At 43.4% G+C, this 26,820-nt stretch overlaps 1 protein-coding gene and 1 pseudogene across 2 annotated transcripts; one reads left to right on the plus strand and one right to left on the minus strand.

Moving 5' to 3' along the window:
• Positions 1–8,851, minus strand: LOC110509898 (annotated as a pseudogene).
• Positions 8,852–9,694: 843 nt separating this feature from the next.
• Positions 9,695–26,129, plus strand: LOC110509897 (vitamin K-dependent gamma-carboxylase). Of its 2 annotated transcripts, none has more exons than XM_036967944.1 (15): positions 9,695–9,951; positions 12,727–12,966; positions 13,169–13,327; positions 13,686–13,851; positions 13,989–14,067; positions 14,195–14,301; positions 16,487–16,650; positions 22,531–22,832; positions 23,282–23,413; positions 23,929–24,080; positions 24,179–24,348; positions 24,466–24,596; positions 24,785–24,932; positions 25,032–25,233; positions 25,409–26,129. In XM_036967944.1, the coding sequence occupies exons 1-15, from the start codon at positions 9,918–9,920 to the stop codon at positions 25,560–25,562; spliced, it is 2,340 nt and encodes a 779-aa protein (XP_036823839.1). In that variant the 5' UTR covers positions 9,695–9,917; the 3' UTR covers positions 25,563–26,129. The 2 variants fall into 2 exon arrangements, with proteins under 2 accessions (XP_036823839.1, XP_036823840.1); XM_036967945.1 differs by lacking the exon at positions 9,695–9,951 and adding an exon at positions 12,248–12,377.
• The last annotated feature ends 691 nt before the right edge of the window (positions 26,130–26,820 follow it).

Genomic DNA, 26,820 nt, shown 5'->3' on the forward strand with positions numbered 1-26,820 from the left:
TGTGGAACTTGTTCAGTTTGTCTCAGTTGAATCTTATGTTAATTCAAATATTTACACGTTAAGTTTGCTGAAAATAAATGCAGTTGACAGTGAGGACGTTTCTTTTTTTTGCTGAGTTCATAGAGATCAGTCCTTTCGGGAGCCCAGATCATTTGTAAATCCCATCATTGGATGGTTTGGTAGCAGGGTTTCCCCAAGGGCCTCTATAGGCCAACATAGAAGACCTAAGTTGTAAATATGGGAAATTAGTTGCCTGGTAATGTTATGTTTCAAATCGTGGAATGTTCTCAAACCATTACTGTCCATAATATCAGCAAGGGTATGGATTCCACATTTGGACCAATGGTGGATGCAAATGGCTGCCATCCAGATCGCAAGGCATTATTGCGAAATTTGAGAGTAGTATGGGCATGTCATTTTGATTCCAAAATGTTTTCTTCAAATTTTCCACCAAATAGAAATGGTGTGAGCAATAATAGGACCAAAGCATAGTTTAAGGGCTGTATCAGTAAGACCACCTCTTCCAGGACAATAGGAGACACAATTTGTATCTTTATACTCAGCCAGGGGGCGGAAGATTCATGTCTAAACCAATTAAGGATGGGATGAAATGCTAGTGCCTGTAAATACAATTTAAAGTTTGGTACGGATAGTCCTCCTACGTCTTTCCCCCTTTGCAAGTTTGTTAAGATGGAAATACGTAGGAGGGCTATCCGTACCAAACTTTAAAATGTATTTCCACTAGCAAAAACAGCACCATTTTCAGCCGTGGGTATTTGAAATTCAAACCTAATTTGGACACTACTATAGTGGCCGACTTACTCTTAATTAGGATAGTAATGGATGTACAGAAATAGTAACAGATCATTTCCTGTGAGAGACAAGAGAAGGGCACACGCTGCTGATAGCACCACAGCCCACTGGTGTGGACAAGTTTTTTCTTCTTCACTTTTTCTTAAAAAAAATGTTAAATAAATAATACAAAAAAATGTATGAATGTTATAAAAAAATATTATAAAATGAAAGCCGAAGAATTAAAAATATATTTTTTAAACGAACAACGTATCCCAAAACACACTAGACTGAGCTGTAGAGCATGCAGATGCCAGGGTTGTGTTTGGGGGGTAGAAGCTGTGGGCCACAGTTTGAGGCCAGGATGTCAGAGAGGGGCCATGGAAGATGCGGGTGTGGGGCAAGGATAGGATTAGCCTATATTATAAAGGGGAGTGGTAAGGGAACTGGGCTGATGGTGTGGAGCTGGCATCAGGATACACTGCGGGCGCTGCTCTCTGGTTCAGGGGAATCAGGACAGCGGTCCATATGAGGAGATGTGTACTGGAAGTTACAGCACACGTAGAGGGGGAAGGACAACAGCCGACTGTCCAGGTTCATCACCACATACTCCTGGTAGGAAGAAAATAAAGAGCGAGAGAATAAGAAATAGGTGGAGCACAGAACGTACAGCAATAGTTATATGGTCCGATTCAGGCAATACTTATATAGTGATGTGTTCATTTCAAGAGGGGAGGAAAGTTTCAGAACATGTGGATTACGTGTGGTCTGACTGACCAATAGTCATTAAAACCAGTAGATAGTGATAGCGCTGACGTCATTCCACGTTTTCCTATGGAAAACTCCTGATGGCGTAATGAAGCCGGAAATATTCGAAACGCGCAATATTGCTGAATGGGGCTGAATGCTCCCCCCCCAAAAAAATGTAATTGCAAAGGATCATGGTGAAAATGGCCGTAACTAGCAAAGGATCATGGTCGATTTCATCATGCCTGAAAGTCAACCTTAAGTCTATGGAGTCCAATACATTTGTCAGCACAACAAATGTAGTAGTCAATGGATCACTATTTAATTAAATATCTTGATTTTCAGTTAACTTTAAAATAATTCACAGTGGGGATTGAACTTGATCATAATAAACCAATTTTAGATCCCAAAACGGCAGTTCTGGTGATCGTAATTTACAAAAGCTTTCTAAAGCAGACCAGGGCTTTTATGCACCGCTGAGTTGCTACGCAGTAGCTGAGTTAATACGCAGTAACTTCACACTCCAGACCGGATACTGTGGGACTGACCTGGTCTTTCTCCAGGGTGAGTAGCTGGTAACCAGTGGATCGACTACACACCAGTTTACCACTGTTATCAAAGGAAGCCAGGCGTAACCTGAACAGGGCGAGGGAGAAACATTGAGTGAGATGTGAGGGGCTAGTCAGGCCTGGTAGAACACAGGTAAATCAAATACTCAACAAACTGGATGCAGTCTATCACAGTGCCATCTGTTGTCACCAAATCCCCATACACTACCCACCATTGCGACCTGTACGCTCTCGTTGGTTGGCCCTCGCTTCATACTCGTCGCCAAACCCACTGGCTAAAGGTTATCTACAAGTCTCTGCTAGGTAAGGCCCCGCCTTATCTCAGCTCACTGGTCACCATAAGCAGCACCCACTCGTAGCACGCGCTCCAGCAGGTATATCTCACTGGTCACCCCCCAAAAGCCAATTACTCCTTTGGTCGTCTTTCCTTCCAGTTCTCTGCTGCCAATGAATGGAACGAACTGCAAAATTCTCTGAAGCTGGAGACTCATACAGTGCCTTGCGAAAGTATTCGGCCCCCTTGAACTTTGCGACCTTTTGCCACATTTCAGGCTTCAAACAAAGATATAAAACTGTATTTTTTTTGTGAAGAATCAACAACAAGTGGGACACAATCATGAAGTGGAACGATATTTAATGGATATTTCAAACTTTTTTAACAAATTAAAAACTGAAAAATTGGGCGTGCAAAATTATTCAGCCCCCTTAAGTTAATACTTTGGAGTGCCACCTTTTGCTGCGATTACAGCTGTAAGTCGCTTGGGGTATGTCTCTATCAGTTTTGCACATCGAGAGACTGAAATTTTTTCCCATTCCTCCTTGCAAAACAGCTCGAGCTCAGTGAGGTTGGATGGAGAGCATTTGTGAACAGCAGTTTTCAGTTCTTTCCACAGATTCTCGATTGGATTCAGGTCTGGACTTTGACTTGGCCATTCTAACACCTGGATATGTTTATTTTTGAACCATTCCATTGTAGATTTTGCTTTATGTTTTGGATCATTGTCTTGTTGGAAGACAAATCTCCATCCCAGTCTCAGGTCTTTTGCAGACTCCATCAGGTTTTCTTCCAGAATGGTCCTGTATTTGGCTCCATCCATCTTCCCATCAATTTTAACCATCTTCCCTGTCCCTGCTGAAGAAAAGCAGGCCCAAACCATGATGCTGCCACCACCATGTTTGACAGTGGGGATGGTGTGTTCAGCTGTGTTGCTTTTACGCCAAACATAACGTTTTGCATTGTTGCCAAAAAGTTCAATTTTGGTTTCATCTGACCAGAGCACCTTCTTCCACATGTTTGGTGTGTCTCCCAGGTGGCTTGTGGCAAACTTTAAACAACACTTTTTATGGATATCTTTAAGAAATGGCTTTCTTCTTGCCACTCTTCCATAAAGGCCAGATTTGTGCAATATACGACTGATTGTTGTCCTATGGACAGAGTCTCCCACCTCAGCTGTAGATCTCTGCAGTTCATCCAGAGTGATCATGGGCCTCTTGGCTGCATCTCTGATCAGTCTTCTCCTTGTATGAGCTGAAAGTTTAGAGGGACGGCCAGGTCTTGGTAGATTTGCAGTGGTCTGATACTCCTTCCATTTCAATATTATCGCTTGCACAGTGCTCCTTGGGATGTTTAAAGCTTGGGAAATCTTTTTGTATCCAAATCCGGCTTTAAACTTCTTCACAACAGTATCTCGGACCTGCCTGGTGTGTTCCTTGTTCTTCATGATGCTCTCTGCGCTTTTAACGGACCTCTGAGACTATCACAGTGCAGGTGCATTTATACGGAGACTTGATTACACACAGGTGGATTGTATTTATCATCATTAGTCATTTAGGTCAACATTGGATCATTCAGAGATCCTCACTGAACTTCTGGAGAGAGTTTGCTGCACTGAAAGTAAAGGGGCTGAATAATTTTGCACGCCCAATTTTTCAGTTTTTGATTTGTTAAAAGAGTTTGAAATATCCAATAAATGTCGTTCCACTTCATGATTGTGTCCCACTTGTTGTTGATTCTTCACAAAAAAATACAGTTTTATATCTTTATGTTTGAACCCTGAAATGTGGCAAAAGGTCGCAAAGTTCAAGGGGGCCGAATACTTTCGCAAGGCACTGTATCTCCCTCACTAGCTTTAAGCACCAACTGTCAGAGCAGCTCACAGATCACTGCACATAGCCCATCTGTACATAGCCCATCTGTAAACAGCCCATCTATCTACATACCTCATCCCCGTACTGCATTTATCTTGCTCCTTTGCACCCCAGTATCTCCACTTGCACATTCATCTTCTGCACAGCTACCATTCCAGTGTTTAATTGCTATATTGTAATTACTTTGCCACCATGGCCTATTTATTGCCTCCCTTATCTTACCTCATTTGCACTCACTGTATATAGACTTTTGTTTTCTTTTGTTCTACTGTATTATTGACTATGTTTTGTTTATTCCATGTGTAACTCTGTGTTGTTGTATGTGTTGAATTGCTATGCTTTATCTTGGCCAGGTCGCAGTTGCAAATGAGAACTTGTTCTCAACTAGCCTACCTGGTTAAATAAAGGTGAAATAAAAAAATAAAACATGGCAGTTATACAGAACATAAATATATCATTACTACTCCACACACAATGCAATGCCTACATTTGAAATCTGTAGCTATGTGTGTTGTGCTGACCACAGCCTAGGTCGTGTCAGCAGATTGGAACACTAACCGGTATGCTAGATGCCTCCGAGGCTGCATACTCACAGCTCCCCCACATGGCTGGCTCAGTGTATTCCTCTTGAACACTATGAAGTGGTTGGTGTAGGTCACCAGCAGGTCAAAGCCAAAGTTGAAGCCTGTTCAACGCCAACAGTACTGAGAATATAAAGTTAAAACATTCTCTTTTGTGATGTTTTGTTTGAAGTTCTTATAGTGTGATTGATGTCCTTATTACACAGAGACTAATAGTCTGACTCACATCACCATCTTTGGTCAGTTTCCTGCCACATCGCATACTACTTGACTCAAACTCCTCCTTGTTGGCATCCTGTGGGCTACAAACACACAACAACACACGCCTTACTATACAAGCAAAAATATATTTTCAGTCACTGAAAATCACAGAATGAATGTTGTCATGGAGTGATGTTGCTGGTTTGGAGCTCCAGTTCTCACCCATTGTCATTGTCGTGCTCTGTCCGTAGCATGGCAAACCACTGGCTCTTGTACACGGAGGTCAGCCAATCTGGTATGAGGAGTTTTACAGAGGAAATAAAAATTACTACTAAAACTGTCACAAGTGAATGTGAAACATAAATCACTATCCGAATCATCACCCTTACCGGGTGGGAGAATGTTGTCTCTCTCCAGGATGCGTGCGGAAGCCAAGTCATTGATGATGTATTGAAGGCGCACTTGTCTAAAGACAGGAGTAAAGGGGGCGCCGTCCTCTGCTTTTAAAAAGGGCTCCTCCTCTCCCATCTCTGCAACAGCATGCACATAAGAGCCATTAGAAAAGACTGGTCAGTCAGTGTCTGTGTGTATATTCTACAGCCCTGTGTTCAGATAGGTGTGTAGCTAGCTGTGGACATGCCCTGTGGAACAGAACGTACCAGTCCTGCGTTTGCAAAGCCAGGCGTCGGCATCAGCCAGCAGCTGCTTGATGGGACCGTCCCAGGATGGATTGAACTGCAGGAACATCCACTGAGGAGAGAGTTACAAAGAGAGGGTATGAATGAGAGAGAAGGGATAGGGAAGGGGAGATAAGTCAACGGTCTACAAAAACAGCCTTTAGAAACTGTCCCAAAGGCAGTTACAGTAGTACCTTTTTCAGAGCGGTGTAGACATCCATCTCCACCTGCATGACGAATAGGTCAGACGACTGGATCAGCAGTTCGATCACATCCACTCTGCAAATACAGCACAGAAACACACGCTGCTCACTGACACCAACCACACAACACTTAGACTATTATGAGTATGTATAAATTCTATGGAAAAATAGGAAAACATTGAAGATACACATGAGGTCAACATTCTGATGGGTCATGAGGTTATTGAGGAGCCATTCCAGACACCTGCAGGAGACACACAAGCATATGCATGTAGAGTGATAAGAACAAGAACAACTGTATTATTCGATTAACTAATATTACTCAATAGGAATGTAATGATGGGGCTTACTTCTTCATGACAGAGTCAAGGCCGTAGATGCTGGCAGAGGAGTAGTAGACACACAGTTTTGACACCAACGTTCTCCTTCATGGTCTCACCACACTGCTGGATCAGACCATCCTTCAAAGACACACAGGCATATTATGGCCTTTGGTCATCTATTCTCGTTCAGTAAATTGCATTCCAGCAAGTTCAACTTCCAACTCACACATATCACCATCATCTCAACATTCCATGTAAAGATCCTGTAGTGTGATATGATGATAATCTACTGACCAGTTGGAGCATACAAGCTACTGCTAGGATACTGACGACCCTGCTGGGCTTGATCAGAACATCATCCCGGTACAGAGATCCAAACACTACCTGCAGAGCTACACACACACACACGGAGAAAATCAAGATAAATGTGTATAGTAACTGCAAAAAAGGAGTTCAGTGACATAAACAAAGCAATTTTTAGTGTTTTATTCCTGGCAGTGACTGAAGTCCTCACCCTCTGTGTCGATGTTCTGGTCTGGGATCTCTAATGGAATGACCATCATGTTGGACTCCTTCCAGGAGCCGCTGAACATGCTGGAGAAATACCCTGACTACATAAATAAGAACATCATGGGGTGGGGGGATGAGTCACAGGCATTGTAGATCATTTTTATTTAACCTTTATTTAACTAGGCAAGTCAGTTTAAAACAAAATCTTATTTACAATGACGGCCTAATAAAGTGTGTAGTGTACACAGAACAATGCACTAACCTGGCACAGGTACACTTTGTGCAGGTTCCACTCCTGCCCCAGGGCACAGATGCGGATGTCACTGTTCTCCCCGTTCAAGAACAAGGTCTGATATATGTACTTAGATGTGCTTTTCAGCTTCTTCCTGTAACAGTTCCAAAACAAACCAGAACAACGCAGGCCAAGGTTAGACACAGGCTGGCCATATGAAAGACATGAAAGATATGTGAATACCTCACCTGTTCTATAAGTGTGTTTGTCTCTTACTCTGGCCTGCTGTCTCTGTTGGTTTATGAAATTGTGTGTATTTCCAGTGTGATGTGTGTGACTTCTCACCTCCGTGGTGTGTCCAATAAGGCGTCTTCTTCATCAGGCTCACTGTCGCAGTCGCAGTGTGCAGTCCGTTTCCTCTTTCTGCATTCACATCCATGCTTGCCACTGGCACATGTAGTCTCAACTGGTTCCTCAGGATCCTGGGAGGAGGTATGTAACCGGCTGCCCTGGGTGCCCATCTCTCCCCTGCACACTACACACTAAACAAAATCATCTGCAACATGAAATGGATGGATCTATTGTAATTTATATGAACTTCATTATGCAGGGGTATACAATAGCAGGTCACTTTTGTTGTTGAGTAACCATTTCTGAAAGTTATTATTTAGGTTCAGACCAGGAACACTCGCGTAACAGTTGTTCATACATGTCAAAAGCATGAATTTGGAACACAGGTCCTGTCCTCAGGTCTGGCAACAATAACCTAACAACCTCAGGCACTGTGTTCAGCTAACCTATCATTACATTGTTGTGATTGCAACAGTTGCTGTGGTAGATAGCTAGAAAGCTAAACTAGCCAGCTACCCACACAACAACTAGTAGCAACCCATAGCTTGTGACCGGGAAGATAACGAATGCAATAGCTTGCTAATGTATTGTATTACAGAAACGTACCTGATGTATCTACAACGCACAAGGCTAACTGGTAGGTTAGCAAGTTGTGTTGTCAATTAGGTGGCCTAGTTTGCTAGCCAGATCAACAGTGACAAGTTACTAGAAGTAAACAACAAGCCTTATCAGCTATGTTGCGTTTAAAAGTATTGAACAAAGACAAGAAGATATTACGGCGCTAACGCGAATCCGGCCAAATCCGATCTACCAATAGCTGGAGCATCATTATGAATGTTTCAAAGGATATTTCAAGAACACATTCCAAGTTGTCTTTCAATTATTCATACAACAATGCAGATGAGTCCACAGGCTAGCTAGGTCCATGTCTTCTTCTAGCGTGCTAACTATAATGTGCCTCTGCGTATTATTGCCATCTACTGTAGTAGTGGCGATATGCCAACGTGGACAGGCTACCTGGTAACTACAGTAGGGATGTTTGCATTGGAGGATTGTTTAGCCAGATGTATAGATCTTTGAAAATGGGTCGGTGACCACTCCCAGAAACAATCCAACGAGGGGATACGATTATCAGGCCCGGGTTACCCCGGTGGGTAGTTTGCACTGGGTGAAAAGTGATTGCATTTGTTTTGGAACAGGGCTATTTTTTATCTCTCAGGCATAATCCAGGTCCCCGTTCAAAACTCACGGCGAAATCGGTACACAAAAAACCCGAGTGACATAGTTTAGGGCTAGGCTAGATTAAGCACGTGGAGTAATGAATAGGATTATGTGTTTTCACATGCAAAAGTGATTGCTTTTTATAAAAACGCTATATCTGCCTTTCCAATTAAAACTAGTTTGAAAAATTCAAACATATATTTTATGTTAAAGAGATGTTTTTGAACGATGCACTATGCTGCCTTGTTGACAATATGACCGAGCGGTGCAGATTACTGTTCGATTTGAGAAGGGCGCTCCTCCCTCCCTCCCTCACCGTTTTTGCCAGTTCACTGTCCATCGTTGCGGACAAAAACCGGGGCACGGAGTCGTCACTAGTTAACACAGCCACAAAGTCATATTAACCCCGCCTATTTCTACATGTTATGTTGTTAAACTCTCATTTTAAACCTAACCACACAGCTAATATATCTTAAATTAAGACCAAAATCACGTTTTTGTTTTCATCCATTTTTACGATATAGCCCATTTTGACATTGTGGCTGTGGAAACCGGTGCACCACGGCTCAGGTAACTTCCTCCTTAATTCAGGAGGTAAATATGTTTCTCCTAACTAAAGATCCTTGGGAAGTCCCTACCCTACCCTAAACCAACCTAAGGTCGATGTCCGAGCCCCCGCGGAAATTGAAATAACAAAATATCAGTTGAAAATAGATGTTTTTTTTGCATTGGTTATGTCTCAATCCACCGCATCGCTGGACATTTTTAAAGATGTTTCTTAACTGACTTGCCTAGTTAAAGGTTCAATATAATAAAGGAGTGTGCAAAGCTGTCAAGGCAAAGGGTGGCTACTTTGAAGAATCTCAAATATAAACACTTTTTTTGATTACTACATGATTCCATATGGGTTATTTAATAGTGAAGTCATCAAAACTATTATTCTACAATGTAGAAAATAGTACAAATTTAAGAAAAACCCTTGAATGAGTAGGTTTAGCAAACTTTTGACTGGTACTGTAAATCTATATATTTTTTGATAAATACTTTCGGTTTTGTACTCCAGCTGCATGCCTTCTACATTAGGTTATTCTCATCCCAACCGCTGGGGGCATACAATTTCCGGATTGCCACTAGGTGTAGTTTGTCTCGTGGAAAAACAACCAATAGACTGAGCACTGTTTCAGGTTCCCTGTCGATTTTCCAGACAACCTTCCTTAGGCTAGTACACGGACTGACACGTACCCAACGGTTCACGTGTGTTGAATATCTCATTGGGGTAGGGACAAGGAGGGGAAATTGTACTATTAGGGTGACATCCCTGTCCAAATAGTATATATTTTTTTGCATAACCGAGTTGGAAGCATGGAAGCAGGGGCGTGCGACAATGCTAATGCAGGTATGTAACAAGGGACAGCATTGTTGTTGTTTTGTAACCATTGATCAGCTCTGCTTACAGTAAATTGTTACAGGGTATATAGAGTAGTCAGCATACCCGAACCGCTTGCTTTCAAGCTGCGCTAGGGTCAGACAGCATTCGTGTATATTAAGACTATTTATTGCCTACCTCCTCACGCCATTTGCACACACTGTATATAGACTTATTTTTGTTCTATTGTGTTATTGATTGTACGCTTGTTTATGCCTTGTGTAACTGTGTCGCACTGCTTTGCTTTATCTTGACCAGGTCGCAATTGTAAATAAACTTGTTCAACTACCTTACCTGCTTAAATAAAGGTGAAATAAAATCAATTAAAAAGACACCAAAGGAGCCTGCTTGGAAAAGAACGTACCTCAATCCAGGGATGAGAAATGCCTTGTGTATCCCAACTGTTACACCAATAAGATTCAACAACTATTCGTTTTTAAATAAACTACCGTTTTCCTTCTTATGCTAGCAAGCAGTGGCAACCTCAGCCAGAATGGCAAATTGTGTTGAACATATACAGTGGGGAGAACAAGTATTTGATAACCTGCAAACTCGGCAGTGTTTCCTACTTACAAAGCATGTAGAGGTCTGTCATTTATCATGGGTACACTTTAAACTGTGAGACGGAATCTAAAACAAAAATCCAGAAAATCACATTGTATGATTTTTAAGCAATTAATTTGCATTTTATTGCATGACATAAGTATTTGATACATCAGAAAAGCAGAAAAGCAGAACTTAATATTTGGTACAGAAACCTTTGTTTTACAGAGATCTTATGTTTCCTGTAGTTCTTGACCAGGTTTGCACACACTGCAGCAGGGATTTTGGCCCACTCCTCTATACAGACCTTCTCCAGATCCTTCAGGTTTCGGGGCTGTCGCTGGGCAATACGGACTTTCAGCTCCCTCCAAAGATGTTCTATTGGGTTCAGGTCTGGAGACTGGCTAGGCCACTCTAGGACCTTGATGCTTCTTACGGAGCCACTCCTTAGTTGCCCTGGCTGTGTGTTTCGGGTCATTGTCATGCTGGAAGACCCAGCCACGATCCATCTTCCATGCTCTTACTGAGGGAAGGAGGTTGTTGGCCAAGATCTCGCGATACACGGCCCCATCCATCCTCCCATCAATACGGTGCAGTCGTCCTGTGCCCTTTGCAGAAAAGCATCCCCAAAGAATGACGTTTCCACCTCCATGCTTCACGGTTGGGATGGTGTTCTTGGGGTTGTACTCATCCATCTTCCTCTAAACACGGCAAGTGGAGTTTAGACCAAAAAGCTATTTTTGTCTCATCAGACCACATGACCTTCTCCCATTCCTCCTCTGGATCATCCAGATGGTCATTGGCAAACTTCAGACAGGCCTGGACATGCGCTGGCTTGAGCAGGGGGACCTTGCGTGCGCTGCAGGATTTTAATCCATGACGGCGTAGTGTTTTAATGGTTTTCTTTGAGACTAGTCCCAGCTCTCTTCAGGTCATTGACCAGGTCCTGCCATGTAGTTCTGGGCTGATCCCTCACCTTCCTCATGATCTTTGATGCCCCACGAGGTGAGATCTTGCATGGAGCCCCAGACCGAGGGTGATTGACCGTCATCTTGAACTTCTTCCATTTTCTAATAATTGCGCCAACAGTTGTTGCCTTCTCACCAAGCTGCTTGCCTATTGTCCTGTAGCCTATCCCAGCCTTGTGCAGGTCTACAATTTTATCCCTGATGTCCTTACACCCTCTCTGGTCTTGGCCTTTGTGGAGAGGTTTGATTGTGTTGACAGGTGTCTTTTATACAGGTAACGAGTTCAAACAGGTGCAGTTAATACAGGTAATGAGTGGAGAACAGGAAGACTTCTTAAAGAAAAACTAACAGGTCTGTGAGAGCCGGAATTCTTACTGGTTGGTAGGTGATCAAATACTTGTGTCATGCAATAAAATGCAAATTAATTACTTAAAAATCATACAATGTGATTTTCTGAATTTTTGTTTTAGATTCTGTTTCTCACAGTTGAAGTGTACCTATGATAAGAATTACAGACCTCTCTCTACATGCTTTGTAAGTAGGAAAACCTGCAAAATCGTCAGTGTATCAAATACTTGTTCTCCCCACTGTATATACATTTCCATCCTTTTTTTATTGCAACAATAACAATATTACACACCAATACAGGGATATTCCTGTGAATACAAAGAAGGTGAAGCCCCCCCCCCCCCCCCACAATTATCAAATAAAATATCAATAATCCAGGACATCATTTGATTGGCTGACACTGCCATTCAAAATGGCTGCTGTGGCTTCTGCTGCCTAGCATGAGGACTAAAATGCCCAGTCGTTCAATCTTTTCAGTTTAACAGTTAGGATAATGGGACAATTTGCGGTACAACACATTTTAGTCTCTGGATTGAGGTACGTTTTCCGAACCATATCTCGCACCAGCTCCACGGTGTCTTAATATACACAGGCATATGCTTTCCGACCCTAGTGCAGCTGTAAGTAAGCGGGTTGGATCTGCTGACTAGGTTTATAAAAACGTGAGACTGATAGATGCAATGCATCTCACGATAATCAATGTATCACCGTGATTGAATTGCAATATACACATCAGCTTATAATCAGGAACATCTAGTTCCTAATGACTTATAGTACGCTGTGGCATAAATACTGCACACATACCCATGGCATTCTTGTGAACCGTAGGGTTAAGGTGTTTCTCTGACGTGTGAATTGGTATGCATATTTTCCCATTCTCTCTTAGGTGCTCCTTTCATTGAGCAGTCCTCAGGACAGGGAGACTTGTCTGGGAGCAGTGATGAGGGAGAAGGCACCATGGACAAGGAGACAGTACCAGCAGCAGAGAGGGCAGTGGAGACTGAGAGCATGATGAAACGGCTGTTTGGGTTTGAGAAGGAGGACCTGTCCTCCTGGCATCGCTTGGTGTGTCTCCTAAACCGCCCCACTGACCCGGCTTCTCTGGGCATTTTCCGCTTCCTGTTTGGTGAGCTCTGTCATCTCCACTAAGATTAGTTACCCTTGGTCAAAATGGCTGCAGGGTCTGGCATTTTCATTTGTGCCTGAGAATTGAATTAATCGCATTGAGTTGAGTTTCATATGCAAGTCAAATCATCTGCTGGCGGTCTTGTGCAATCTCTCTCGTTGTTCTCATCTTCTGTGTGTCTTCCCCTGTCTCTGTCCCCCAGGCATGATAATGGCTATAGACATTACACAGGAGCGAGGCCTTAGCCACCTGGACTACAAGTACCTGGATGGGGCTCCTGTGTGCCGCTTCCCTCTCTTCAGCTTCCTGCAGCCGCTGCCTCTTGATTATATGTACCTGGTCTATGTGGTGATGCTCTTTGGTAGGTCAAGTTCTGAGTCAGTGATTGGAACAGCTGCTGTATTTTGTTTCCTTTGTGCAGGTTTATGTGATAGTGTTAATATGCTTCCATCTTTTCAATGTGTGCTGAAAAGTGCCTTAGACCGAGTGGCACAGTGGTCTAAGGCACTGCACCTCAGTGTTAGAGGTGTCACTACAGACCCTGGTACGATTCCAGGCTGTATCACAACCGGCCGTGATTGGGAGTCCCATAGGGCGGCGCAAAATTGGCTCAGCGTCGTCCGGGTTTGGCCGGTGTGGGCCGTCATTGTAAATAAGAATTTGTTCTTAATTGACTTGCCTAGTTAAATACTTTTTCTTTTAATTGTCTCTTTTTATAGGTGCTGTAGGAATCATGTTGGGCTGTTTCTACCGCCTTTCCTGTCTCATGTTCATATCCACGTACTGGTACATCTTCTTTTTGGACAAAACAGCTTGGAACAACCACTCTTACCTCTACGGACTCATTGGCTTCCAGCTCACATTCATGGACGCCAACAGATACTGGTGAGTTGCAGAACTTTTATGAAACCATTACTATACATTTCTTAAACGTATAATATATTTGGTTGATTGAATCTGTGTGTGGGTTTGCCTGAGTGTATGCATGCATTTAAGTACATGCAGTATATTATTATTTTCAGGTCAATAGATGGATTACGTAATCCCCAAAAAAAGAATTCCCAAGTGCCACTTTGGAACTACACTCTTCTGAGGTTTCAGGTCTGTGCCAAATTCTTTCTATTGAGTTCATATAAACTTTACTATATCAAGGGCATCTGCCTTAACATGTGCCTGATAAACTTTGAGGACACTACTATAATATATCTTTAATCTTTTTCCTTGGTAGATTTTTATAGTATACTTCATTGCTGGAATCAAGAAACTGGATGCAGACTGGGTAGAGGGATATTCCATGTCATACTTGGCACACCATTGGCTTTTTGACCCTTTCAGGTTAGTTAACATTTTTAATGACATTTTAGTAATTTAGCAGACGGTTTTATCTAGAGCGACTTACAGCAGTGAGTGCATATTTTTTCGTACTGGTGTCTCATGGGAATCGAACCCACAACCCTGGTGTTGCAAGTGCCATGCTTAGGTCCAGGTGTTTTTTTTCTCTTTCTACCCTGCATTACCATCATTTGACCTCAAGAGGCCAATAAGGCAACTTGTCACACAACCTGTAAATTGTCAAGTGTGCATTCATAGACCAGCTAACATAATTCATTTGAGAAAATGTAGACTTAAAAAAAAATGCCTTTTATTATTCACTATAGAAAAAACAAATGCTGAGGATATGGCTTTTCCAAGCGCCAACACTCCAAAAAGTAGACAATCCCAAAATGTGTGCATTCATTAACACACGTAAAGAACGGAGGCGCAGAATGGTAAAAAAAAACAAAGCATCTCCATAATAACGGACGAATCCACTGACAAGACTGATATGGTCATATTTCCAAGGAGAACTGGGTGAAGGCGTTCGTTATTCTAGCTAATATAGTATATTTACTTAAACTATTCAAGTGTCAATATTATTCTGAGTAACTGCGCATTCACATGCGCTTTGTAGAGTATGAGAAGCGTATCTCCATACACTGCATTCAAGAGTTGGGTTATTTCTGTAACTAATAAAAATAGGCTAGACATTTGTTCTGAAAATAGTCAAACATTTTTCCCTATCAAACCCATATGTTAAGAACTGACAACGAATACATTGTAAAATATGTGTTGATTGATGTTGGCTTGTTATTACGTAAGGATGAGACTGTCGCTATATCCTCCACAACCGTCGATGGTAGAAGCATTCTTAATCAAATGCTAAATTGCAGGTTTTGTAGAATATATTGTCTGCAAAGAGTGCCCCAGCGGGGTATTGGCATACTTTAAAACTTTTTTAAGCGATATTCTGATATGGAATTTATATTTTCTGGTTGGATTCATAGCCCCCTTTTTAGCTGTACTAATTGCCCCACTTTTATAACCTCCGATCAGGGATTGAGTCTGTTACGCACGCCTCTTGGTGGAGGGAACGCAACACCCCGCTACAACTCAACTCCCTGTGGAGTGAAAGAGGTATGGGATTGTAGGTGCGGGTAAGGATGACACGGTAATGTGGGGAAAAGGGTCTGGATGGAACCCAAAGAAAGTTAGAGCCCCCTCTCCTACTTACCCACTACTTATCTATTCTTAACACGCTAACCAAAATACAAGGGGGTGGTCCGCCCAGGTCTTACCCAGTGTGCACAGATGGAGTACATACTATGGGTATATGTATGCCCGCAGGCCTCTTGCCTAAGCACTCCCAAGGTGCCTTCCCCTTCCCCCTGGGAACAAATGAAACAGAATAATACAAACTTAAAGTGAACAATTTCAATAATGAAAAACACTGAGTCCTATTGGCACACGCATACCTCAGAAATAGCAGCTACAAAATACTTTCAACAAAACTGTCTCTGAACAACAACCAACACAGGACATCCAAGAAGCTCTCTTTTTCCTAAATGGAACACCGGCTTTTTAAGCTGCAGAAGGAGTTGTTAATTGCAGACAGCTGTATCTCCTGACGAGAGGGCGGGGTCAGAGCTCCAATCTGCAATGGTGCCGACCAATCAGCTGCTTGGGGGAATCCAGGAAGCCATTTCCTGAAATATACATATACACAAACCCACAACACAGAAACTGGGAAACGTAACAGAGAGGATCAGTTTGAGCAAAGTGAGGTGTAGAATCACTGATCTACAAATAGTAGTCCCTGCCAAATAGTAGGCTTTGTGCAATTAAGATTCGTATGCCACTCTTCCCCTGGTTTAGGACGAACAACCAGACATTGATTGAATGATTGATTGGAGATAGCTTGTGTCAATTAAAGAGAATTTCAAAGGATTTTCTGCCTGCAGCAAACCTAGTGGATAATACTGGGGAAATAGTGGTCAAAGAAAACCCTCACAAAATATAACTAAAACGCCTGGCCCTAGCCATGCTCTACTAGCTGACCCACACTGGACCACACAGATGGTATTTGTCAGACTTCAATACAGATGTATTGAGGGCCAAGCGCCCTCATATTTTGGAACAGCTTATATAAAACTGCCCCATGTGGGATTGTATGGATTTCTTACCCTTTGCGTCTGTCCCACAGGATGATTCTGCCTAATGAAATGGTGAGTCTGCTGGTGGTCCATGGAGGTGGTCTTTGTCTGGACCTGTCTGCCGGCTATCTGCTGTTTTTCGATGCCACGCGCCCTTTTGGCATTTTCTTTGTCAGCTACTTCCACTGCATGAACTCTCAACTCTTCAGCATCGGTGAGTCTTTTCAGTCATCATAATGAGAAAATCAAATGTTACTGAATTACAGAAGCTACAAAGTTCAACACTTTGTATATAGAGTCCATTGTACTCTGGGATGATGTCCCATTTTGAATAGTTGCTTGTAATTGTGGTGCAGGTAGCCTAGTGGTTTGAACATTGGGCCAGTAACCGAAAGGTTACTGGATTGAATCCCCGAGCTGACAAGGTACAAATCTGTCGTTCTGCCCCTGAGCAAAGCCGTAAACCCACTGTTTCCCGGGCGCCGAAGACGTGGATGCCGATTATGGCAGCCCCCGCACCTCTCTGATTCAGAGGGGTTGGGTTAAATGTAGAAGACACATTTCAGTTGAATGCATTCAGTTGTACAACTGACTAGTGTGAGTGCAAGATTATGTTATAATACTTTTATTGCATCAAATGTTTGTTTTATGCAACAGAATAGAGTATTTTGTTAACTATTGGGTGTGTGTTCTACTAAGTATGGGCCTCTAGGAGATAACACTGACAGGAGATTTACGATGTCTTTTAAAACCCAAAGAGCATTCCAGAGCATGAGTTAATGTTTCTGTTCCATACCAGGGAGAGATGGTTCCAGTTTGGAGTCAGAGGGCCAGACACTGGTCTATACAATGAAAACTGTTAATACAGCAGTACCTATAATACATAGCAGACCGTATCTTTCATACAAATCTTACCCTTGTGACCCATTCTATATATCTGTTGTTCGTCATGTAGGTTGAAAGGGGTGTATCTTGGCTATAAAATACCTTTAGTACTTTTGTCTCGGGGCTCTCACCGTGAATCGTTGACCAGCCATCATTATCGTAGAGCACTCAATCGATTCACTTTGTTTTATTTGTTTTTTATTTGACCTTTATTTAACCAGGTAGGCTAGTTGAGAACAAGCTCTCATTTTCAACAGCGACCTGGCCAAGATAAAGCAAAGCAGTGCGACACAAACAAAAACACAGAGTTACACATGGAATAAACAAACATGCAGTCAATAACACAATAGGGGAAAAAAGTCTATATACAGTGTGTGCAAATGAGGTAAGATAAGGGAGGTAAGGCAATAAATAGGCCATAGTGGCAAAATAATTACAATTTAGCAATTAAACACTGGAGTGATAGATGTGCAGAAGATGAATGTGCAAGTAGAGATACTGGGGTGCAAAGGAGCAAAAATAAATAACAGGATGGGCTATTTACATATGGGCTGTGTACAGGTGCAGGGATCTGTGAGCTGCTCTGACAGCTGGTGCTTAAAGTTAGTGAGGGAGATGTGAGTCTCCAGCTTCAGTGATTTTTGCAAATTCGTTCCAGTCATTGGCAGCAGAGAACTGGAATGAAAGGCGGCCGAAGAGGTTTTGGCTTTGGGGGTGACCAGTGAAATATACCTGCTGGAGCGCGTGCTGCTATGCTGACCAGTGAGCTGAGAAGGTGGGGCTTTACTTAGCAGAGACTTATAGATGACCTGGAGCCAGTGGGATTGGCGACGAATATGAAGCGAGGGCCAGCCAACGAGATCATACAGGTCGCAGTGGTGGGTAGTATATAGGGCTTTGGTGACAAAACGGATGGCACTGTGATAGACTGCATCCAATTTGCTGAGTAGAGTGTTGGAGGCTATTTTGTAAATGACAGTTTAGTCTAACCAGACACCTAGGGTATTTGTAGTTGTCCACATATTCTAAGTCAGAACCGTCCAGAGTAGTGATGCTGCATGGGCGGGCGAGTGCGGGAAGCGATCGGTTGAAGAGCATGCATTTAGTTTTACTTGCATTTAAGAGCAGTTGGAGGCCACGGAAGGAGAGTTGTATGGCATTGAAGCTCATCTGGAGGTTAGTTAACAGTGTCCAAAGAAGGGTCAGAAGTATCCAGAATGGTGTCGTCTGCATAGAGGTGGATCAGAGAATCACCAGCAGCAAGAGAAACATCATTGATGTATACAGAGAAGAGTCGGCCTGAGAATTGAACCCTGTGGCACCCCCATAGAGACTGCCAGAGGTCCGGACAACAGGCCCTCCGATTTGACACACTGAACTCTGTCTGAGAAGTAGTTGGTGAACCAAGCGAGGAAGTCATTTGAGAAACCAAGGCTGTTGAGTCTGCCGATAAGAATGTGGTGATTGACAGAGTCGAAAGCCTTGGCCAGGTTGATGAATACAGCTGCAGTGTTGTCTCTTAAGAACAGATATAGCCCCTGGTTCACTCCAGACCTGACTGCCCTCGACCAGCACAAAAACATCCTGTGGCGGACTGCACTAACATCGAACAGTCCCCGCGATATGCAACTGTTCAGGGAAGTCAGGAACCAATACACACAGTCAGTCAGGAAAGCTAAAGCCAACTTCTTCAGGCAGAAGTTTGCATCCTGTAGCTCCAACTCCAAAAAGTTCTGGGACACTGTGAAGTCCATGGAGAACAAGAGCACCTCCTCCCAGCTGCCCACTGCACTGAGGCTAGGTAACACGGTCACCACCGATAAATCCATGATTATCGAAAACTTCAACAAGCATTTCTCAACGGCTGGCCATGCCTTCCGCCTGGCTACTCCAACCTCGTCCAACAGCTCCCCCCCCCCCCGCAGCTACTCGCCCAAGCCTCTCCAGGTTCTCCTTTACCCAAATCCAGATAGCAGATGTTCTGAAAGAGCTGCAAAACCTGGACCCGTACAAATCAGCTGGGCTTGACAATCTGGACCCTCTATTCCTGAAACTATCCGCCGCCATTGTCGCAACCCCTATTACCAGCCTGTTCAACCTCTCTTTCATATCGTCTGAGATCCCCAAGGATTGGAAAGCTGCCGCAGTCATCCCCCTCTTCAAAGGGGGCGACACCCTGGACCCAAACTGTTACAGACCAATATCCATCCTGCCCTGCCTATCTAAGGTCTTCGAAAGCCAAGTCAACAAACAGATCACTGACCATCTTGAATCCCACCGTACCTTCTCCGCTGTGCAATCTGGTTTCCGAGCCGGTCACGGGTGTACCTCAGCCACGCTCAAGGTACTAAACGATATCATAACCGCCATCGATAAAAGACAGTACTGTGCAGCCGTCTTCATAGACCTTGCCAAGGCTTTCGACTCTGTCAATCACCGTATTCTTATCGGCAGACTCAGTAGCCTCGGTTTTTCGGATGACTGCCTTGCCTGGTTCACCAATTACTTTGCAGACAGAGTTCAGTGTGTCAAATCGGAGGGCATGCTGTCCGGTCCTCTGGCAGTCTCTATGGGGGTGCCACAGGGTTCAATTCTCGGGCCGACTCTTTTCTCTGTATATATCAATGATGTTTCTCATGCTGCGGGCGATTCCCTGATCCACCTCTACGCAGACGACACCATTCTATATACTTCCGGCCCGTCCTTGGACACTGTGCTATCTAACCTCCAAACGAGCTTCAATGCCATACAGCACTCCTTCCGTGGCCTCCAACTGCTCTTAAACGCTAGTAAAACCAAATGCATGCTTTTCAACCGTTCGCTGCCTGCACCCGCACGCCTGACCAGCATCACCACCCTGGATGGTTCCGACCTTGAATATGTGGACATCTATAAGTACCTAGGTGTCTGGCTAGACTCTAAACTCTCCTTCCAGACCCATATCAAACATCTCCAATCGAAAATCAAATCAAGAGTCGGCTTTCTATTCCGCAACAAAGCCTCCTTCACTCACGCCGCCAAACTTACCCTAGTAAAACTGACTATCCTACCGATCCTCGACTTCGGCGACGTCATCTACAAAATTGCTTCCAACACTCTACTCAGCAAACTGGATGCAATTTATCACAGTGCCATCCGTTTTGTCACTAAAGCACCTTATACCACCCACCACTGCGACTTGTATGCTCTAGTCGGCTGGCCCTCGCTACATATTCGTCGCCAGACCCACTGGCTCCAGGTCATCTACAAGTCCATGCTAGGTAAAGCTCCGCCTTATCTCAGTTCACTGGTTACGATGGCAACACCCATCCGTAGCACGCGCTCCAGCAGGTGTATCTCACTGATCATCCCTAAAGCCAACACCTCATTTGGCCGCCTTTCGTTCCAGTTCTCTGCTGCCTGTGATTGGAACGAATTGCAAAAATCGCTGAAGTTGGAGACTTTTATCTCCCTCACCAACTTCAAACATCTGCTATCTGAGCAGCTAACCGATCGCTGCAGCTGTACATAGTCTATTGGTAAATAGCCCACCCATTTTCACCTACCTCATCCCCATACTGTTTTTATTTATTTATTTTTCTGCTCTTTTGCACACCAATATCTCTATCTCTACCTTTACATAACCATCTGATCATTTATCACGCCAGTGTTAATCTGCATAATTGTAATTATTTGCCTACCTTCTCATGCCTTTTGCACACAATGTATATATAGACTCCCCTTTTTTCTACTGTGTTATTGACTTGTTAATTGTTTACTCCATGTGTAACTCTGTGTTGTCTGTTCACACTGCTATGCCTTATCTTGGCCAGGTCGCAGTTGCAAATGAGAACTTGTTCTCAACTAGCCTACCTGGTTAAATAAAGGTGAAATAAAAATTTTAAAAAAATCGATGGCGGTTATGATATCGTTTGTTAACTTGTTTTTCGAAGACCTTAGTAAGGCAGGGTAGGATAGATATAGGTCTGTAGCAGTTTGGGTCTGGAGTGTCACCCCCTTTGAAGAGTTGGATGACCGCGGAAGCTTTCCAATCTTCGGGGATCTCAGACGATATGAAAGAGAGGTTGAACAGGCTAGTAATAGGGGTTGCAACAATTTCGACTGATAATTTTAGAGAATTATCAACTTTATATGAAGGTCCAGATTGTCTAGCCATGCTGATTTGTAGGGGTCCAGATTTTGCAGCTCTTTCAGAACATCAGCTATCTGAATTTGAGTGAAGGAGAAATGGGGAGGCTTGGGCATGTTGCTGTGGGGGGTGCAGGGCTGTTGACCAGGGTATGGGTGGCCAGGTGGAAAGCATGGCCAGCCGTAGAAAGATTTATTTTTGAAATTCTCAAATATTGTGGATTTATTGGTGGTGACAGTGTTTCCTAGCCTCAGTGCAGTGGGCAGCTGGGAGGAGGTGTTCTTATTCTCCATGGACTTTAGTGTCCCAGAACTTTTGGGAGTTTGTGCTACAGGATGCAAATTTCTGTTTGAAAGCCTTTGCTTTCCTAACTGTGTGTATTGATTCCTAACTTCCCTGAAAAGTTGCATATCGCGGGGGCTGTTCGATGCTAATGCCGTACGCCACAGGATGTTTTTATGCTGGTCAAGGGCAGTCGGGTCTGAAGTGAACCACGGGGTATATCTGTTCCTGGTTTTACATTTTTTTGAATGGGGCACGCTTATTTAAGATTGAGGAAATCACTTTTAAAGAATAACCAGGCATCTTCTACCGACGGAATGAGGTCAATATCCTTCCAGGATACCCGGGCCAGGTCGATTAGAAACTTTAGGGAGCGTTTGACAGTGATGAGAATTCAGACACGGCTAGGACATCCGGGTTGGCAGAGTGTGCTAAAGCAGTGAATAAATGTGTGCGTTGTATTGACCTGCTCCCTTATTAATAAGTGATTTAAAGATTTAGTGTAAGTATAACTCTGACTTGTGTGATAAATTTGTCTCTCCTCATTTGATAGTAAAGAAATCAACCACCACACTAGGTATCCCCCGTTCCTTTCCCATTATCATTAGAGGATTCCATTGATAAGGAAATAAGATTCATTTTCGCTTGTACTGAGGGCAACATAATGCATGCAGACAGACTCCTGTGGCCCAGAGAGCATTTTCAAAGCAATCTTTTCTATAATGATCCACTATTTAAGTTAATCTATAACCACCTATTGATCACAAATGCTACTATTTTCCTATATTTTATCTCCAGGTATGTTTGCCTACACTATGCTGGCCACGAGTCCTCTCTTCTGCTACCCTGACTGGCCCAGGCACTTTTTTGCCCGCTTCCCGGAGATCCTCAGGCCCGTGCTGCCGCTCACATCTCCTCCCCCACAGCCCAGCACCTCCTGTGTTTACCCAGTGACCCAGCACACATCTACGGGACTACAGGACTTGTCCCCCGCCCCCAAGGCCTCCAAAACACGGTTTAAACACAAGCTGGCAACCCTGTTCACCATTCTGTACCTGGCTGAACAGTTCTTCCTGCCTTACTCTCACTTCATCACACAGGTACTCCTGTAGAAATGGAATATGAGTTTACAGTGACAAACTTCTTCGAATCCTTTCCATGTATTGAATCAAGAAATCAGCAGCATTTGATTTGAATGCCTTGATTTAAATGTCAGTTGTGAGTCACTGGGTGTACGGCTGTCAGCTAAAGTTATTTCCCAACAGTACAGATTACCAGAATAATTGCTCAATCAGTGTCAACACTGCTATCAGTCTGCAGTAAACAGTAGTGTAAACTAGCTTGAGTCAGCAGAACGGTGGGGGTTGCAGAGGGGTGTGGAAAGAGGCTTTGCATTAGTAAATACTGGTCCATACATCCTGCTGTCCTGATCTGGAATGCAGTTTTGTGATTGATTGGCAAAAAAAGTGATATAATACTGTAACATTTGATATTCCTTTAAAAAAACTTTTTTTTGTACAAATGTCTAGCTTTTTTCTTTTTGACCTAGGGCTATAACAACTGGACCAATGGCCTGTATGGGTACTCCTGGGATATGATGGTTCACTCCCGATCCCACCAGCATGTCAAGATCACCTACAAAGATGGAAAAACAGGAGATGTCGGATACCTCAACCCTGGGGTGAGCCATTGAACAATATATCAAATATAAAATCAGACTCATAGGAAGGGTTAGAAAGCATGTGGAAAAAGGGAGGAAATTTGGGAGACATGGGGAATGTGACATTAGGGATAATAAGCTCAAGTCGATTATATTAACCATTCAACATTCCAACTAAACAATAAAAGCGTGTTTGGTCCCACTTTAAATGAACTACAGCATACCGAACTTCATCATAAGCCTACATACAGTAGGACATTAGCGATATGAACATGCCGGGAATAGAGGTTGTTCAGAAAACCTAACATATTGGGAATGGGGGTGGCTCGTAATGTTCATTAATTGACTTAAAATGTATCAAACCTTTAATAGAAAAAATGGATTGTATATTTACATCTTATAATTGAATTAACTTATCTGTGACTATCTGGGAGAAGGAGGATCTGAGTACCTCATACTGCAAAACTTTTTAAAGGTGGTATGACTAGTTCCATAAAGGTGAAGCAAAGTGAAATTGTTCTGTGGCGCACCTGTAGGTGTTCACTCAGAGTCGGCGGTGGAAGGACCATGGGGACATGCTGAAGCAGTATGCCACCTGCCTGAGCCGCCACCTGCCTCACTACAACATCTCTGATCCAGAGATTTACTTTGACATCTGGGTGTCCATCAATGAACGCTTCCAACAACGGTACTACATAGCCTTTTTGTGATCTCTTACATCCTCCACATAGATAGAAATGTTATTCGCTGGACAGTTTGGTCTTGAATTCTCTTTCCATCCATTAGTATCTTTGACCCCCGTGTGAACATTGTGAAGGCAGACTGGTCACCATTCCGTCCAAATCCCTGGCTCATGCCTCTGCTGGTGGACCTCTCTCCCTGGAGGACCAAGTTCCAGGAGATCGAGGGCTCGTTGGACAACCAGACAGAGATAGTCTTCATCGCAGACTTCCCAGGTTTGGGGTCTCTCCCTCATTGTCTTCAATTGAGAATATTTCATATGGGGATCACTGATTCATCATTCAAAGTCCATTTCAATCTAGCTCAAATGTGTTGGTTAATTTTTCCTTTAGGTCTCCTTCTAGAGAACTATGTCAGTGAGGACCTGGGCAACACCAGTGTTCAGGTGCTGCAGGGCCAGCTGAATGTTGAGATAGTGGATGAGAAAAAGAACTACACGCTCCAACCTGGAGAGCAGAAGCAGGTATAATCCCTCTTCAACCTACCTGCTTCAGCCAGCCTGTAATGACACCCTTCACCTGGATGACAGCTGTACTGTAGTCATCATCATGGGCTGAAACTTACTGTTAAACATAAGGTTCACATTCCAGTTGCCATGGTGTGGCTAGGAGTACTCATTGTGTGTGTGTGTGTGTGTGTGTGCGAGAACAGCTTCCTGCAGGGGCCTACCATAAGGTGTACACAGTGTCTGAGGGGCCGTCCTGCTACATGTACATCTACGTCAACACCACAGAGGCAGCGCTACAGAGGAACTTCACTAAGCTGTTTGAACTGCAGGAGAGGGTCCGCAACGGAACAGGTCAGGTCTTAAATATACACACGGCAGGAATTAACACATACAACAGGAACCATCACACTTGATGGCAGTGATGAGCCAACACAGCGTTTCGCCCCACAGAAACGGAACCCCTCCCTCCAGAGCTCCAGTCGCTCATCACTGGAGAAAATGAGGGGTCAGAAGCCAATGTGATGGATCCCGTTGTTCAGCTATTCCTACGGCGACAGCGGAGGATGAAAGAAGTGAAGAAGCGCAGAGAAGCCAATGTGTGCGAAAGGCTGAACCGGTTTACTGTGAAAAAGTACTACATGTTGCGTCGAGCGTGAGTGTTGTTTTCAGTGCAACTACCAAAACTCATGACAACCATGTGATTCCTCCAGTTTCCACGTGTATCCTGCAGTGGCTTGGTTTAACGTAGACATTCGCTTTGTAGGAGTAAATGTCATAGACTAAATATAAGGCACATGAGTTTGAGTACATCATGCTCTGTGTTGTAGGTTCCTGATGACAGCCATTGCAATGCGTAACCTGGCGGTGGGCCTCCCTCCTCTGGAGCAGCTGACCAGGGAAGTGGCCTTCGCGAACATGAAGGAACCAGAGACTGAGGCCAGCCAGGACCTCAAGGATGAAGTGGGCCACGATGAGCTCTAGGAGTGTGTAAAATCATTTTTATATGAATGTGCTTGAATAACAGAAGGCGCTAGACTGTTACTATACTAGGTACACCAACCCAGTAATCAAACAAAGGATTTTCATTTGAATGGTTTTGAACATTTGGAAATATGAAAGAGAAATGACTTTAATTGTTTGGGGAGAGGTGGGGTAAAGGCTGCATTGTATTTGAAAATATGTTATAAAATATGCAGGGGCATGTTTCTGATTGATTTGTCTTATGACTGATCTTGCAGTTTAACTGAAAATACATTCCTAGGTTGTTCAAGATCACATTGTTCTTTTTGGTCTTATTTTGATATTGCCATAAGTATTATAATTGAAAATCCAACATGCACCTTCACAAAATGTATGTTTTTTTTCTATCCCTAACTTTAATGAGGTCATTTTTTTTTTAGACTGACTCCAGTTGTGAAAAGTGGTGATCAACTTTATATGCTACAGGTAACTGCCAAAATAAAGGAAACACCATTTTAAAACCCCCTAAGGTCGATGTCCGTGCCCCTGCTGAAATCTAACTGGCATAATAAAACATCTCCATAAAAATGTGTCAGTCAGTTTAAGCTAGAGATTTGTTGTGTCTCAAGCCACCGCATCCAGGTGACAGCGTTAGAGCGGTGTTTGTCAGACCATGAGACATCCTGAAACATTCTCACACGAGTCTTGGGACTTCTGTCTGTGGCGTCTGACTAGTTTGGGCTACACACACTAATATAACCCCTCTGTGTTAAGTTGAGACTCTCACGTACATGTCGCTCAGAAGACTCATCTGAAGGTCCCCCGGTACCAGTAGAAAGAATATGGATGTGCAGTATATATGAAGACTGTTCAGTGACAAATAAGGGGTTAAGTACACCCCCCCCCCCAAAAAAAAATCCTGATTTTTATCTCTCAGATATAGGATACACCCTTTTAGAGTTTTATTTGGGGGAAATTGTTCCATGTAGTGAATCTGTTATTCATTGCGTTTGTATGGGCTAATCAAAAGGCCAAATCAAGGCCAAATCAAAATCACAAAATGATGCTTTGACTCTTATAGGTTAATAGGGTGTTGGGCCACCACGAGCCAGAACCGATTCAATGCACCTTGGCATAGATTCTACATGCGTCTGGAACTCATGTTGGAGGGAGGCGACTCCATTCTTCGAGAAGTTGTCTCTGGCACTGCTCCAGAATCTAAGTGTTCAACCTGGTTGAGATTTGGTGACTGAGATGGCCATGGAATATGGTTTACATA

The sequence above is a fragment of the Oncorhynchus mykiss genome, chromosome Y (assembly GCF_013265735.2).
Source record: "Oncorhynchus mykiss isolate Arlee chromosome Y, USDA_OmykA_1.1, whole genome shotgun sequence".
NCBI classification, from domain to species: domain Eukaryota; kingdom Metazoa; phylum Chordata; class Actinopteri; order Salmoniformes; family Salmonidae; genus Oncorhynchus; species Oncorhynchus mykiss.

Bases quoted from the DNA above. Each gene is read 5' to 3' on its own strand.
- LOC110509897 (XM_036967944.1), top strand. From the start codon at position 9,918: ATGGAAGCAGGGGCGTGCGACAATGCTAATGCAG. The intron at 22,833-23,281 runs GTACTCCTGTAG...TTTTTGACCTAG, and splicing joins ACTCTCACTTCATCACACAG to GGCTATAACAACTGGACCAA. The intron at 24,081-24,178 runs GTACTACATAGC...TCCATCCATTAG, and splicing joins AATGAACGCTTCCAACAACG to TATCTTTGACCCCCGTGTGA.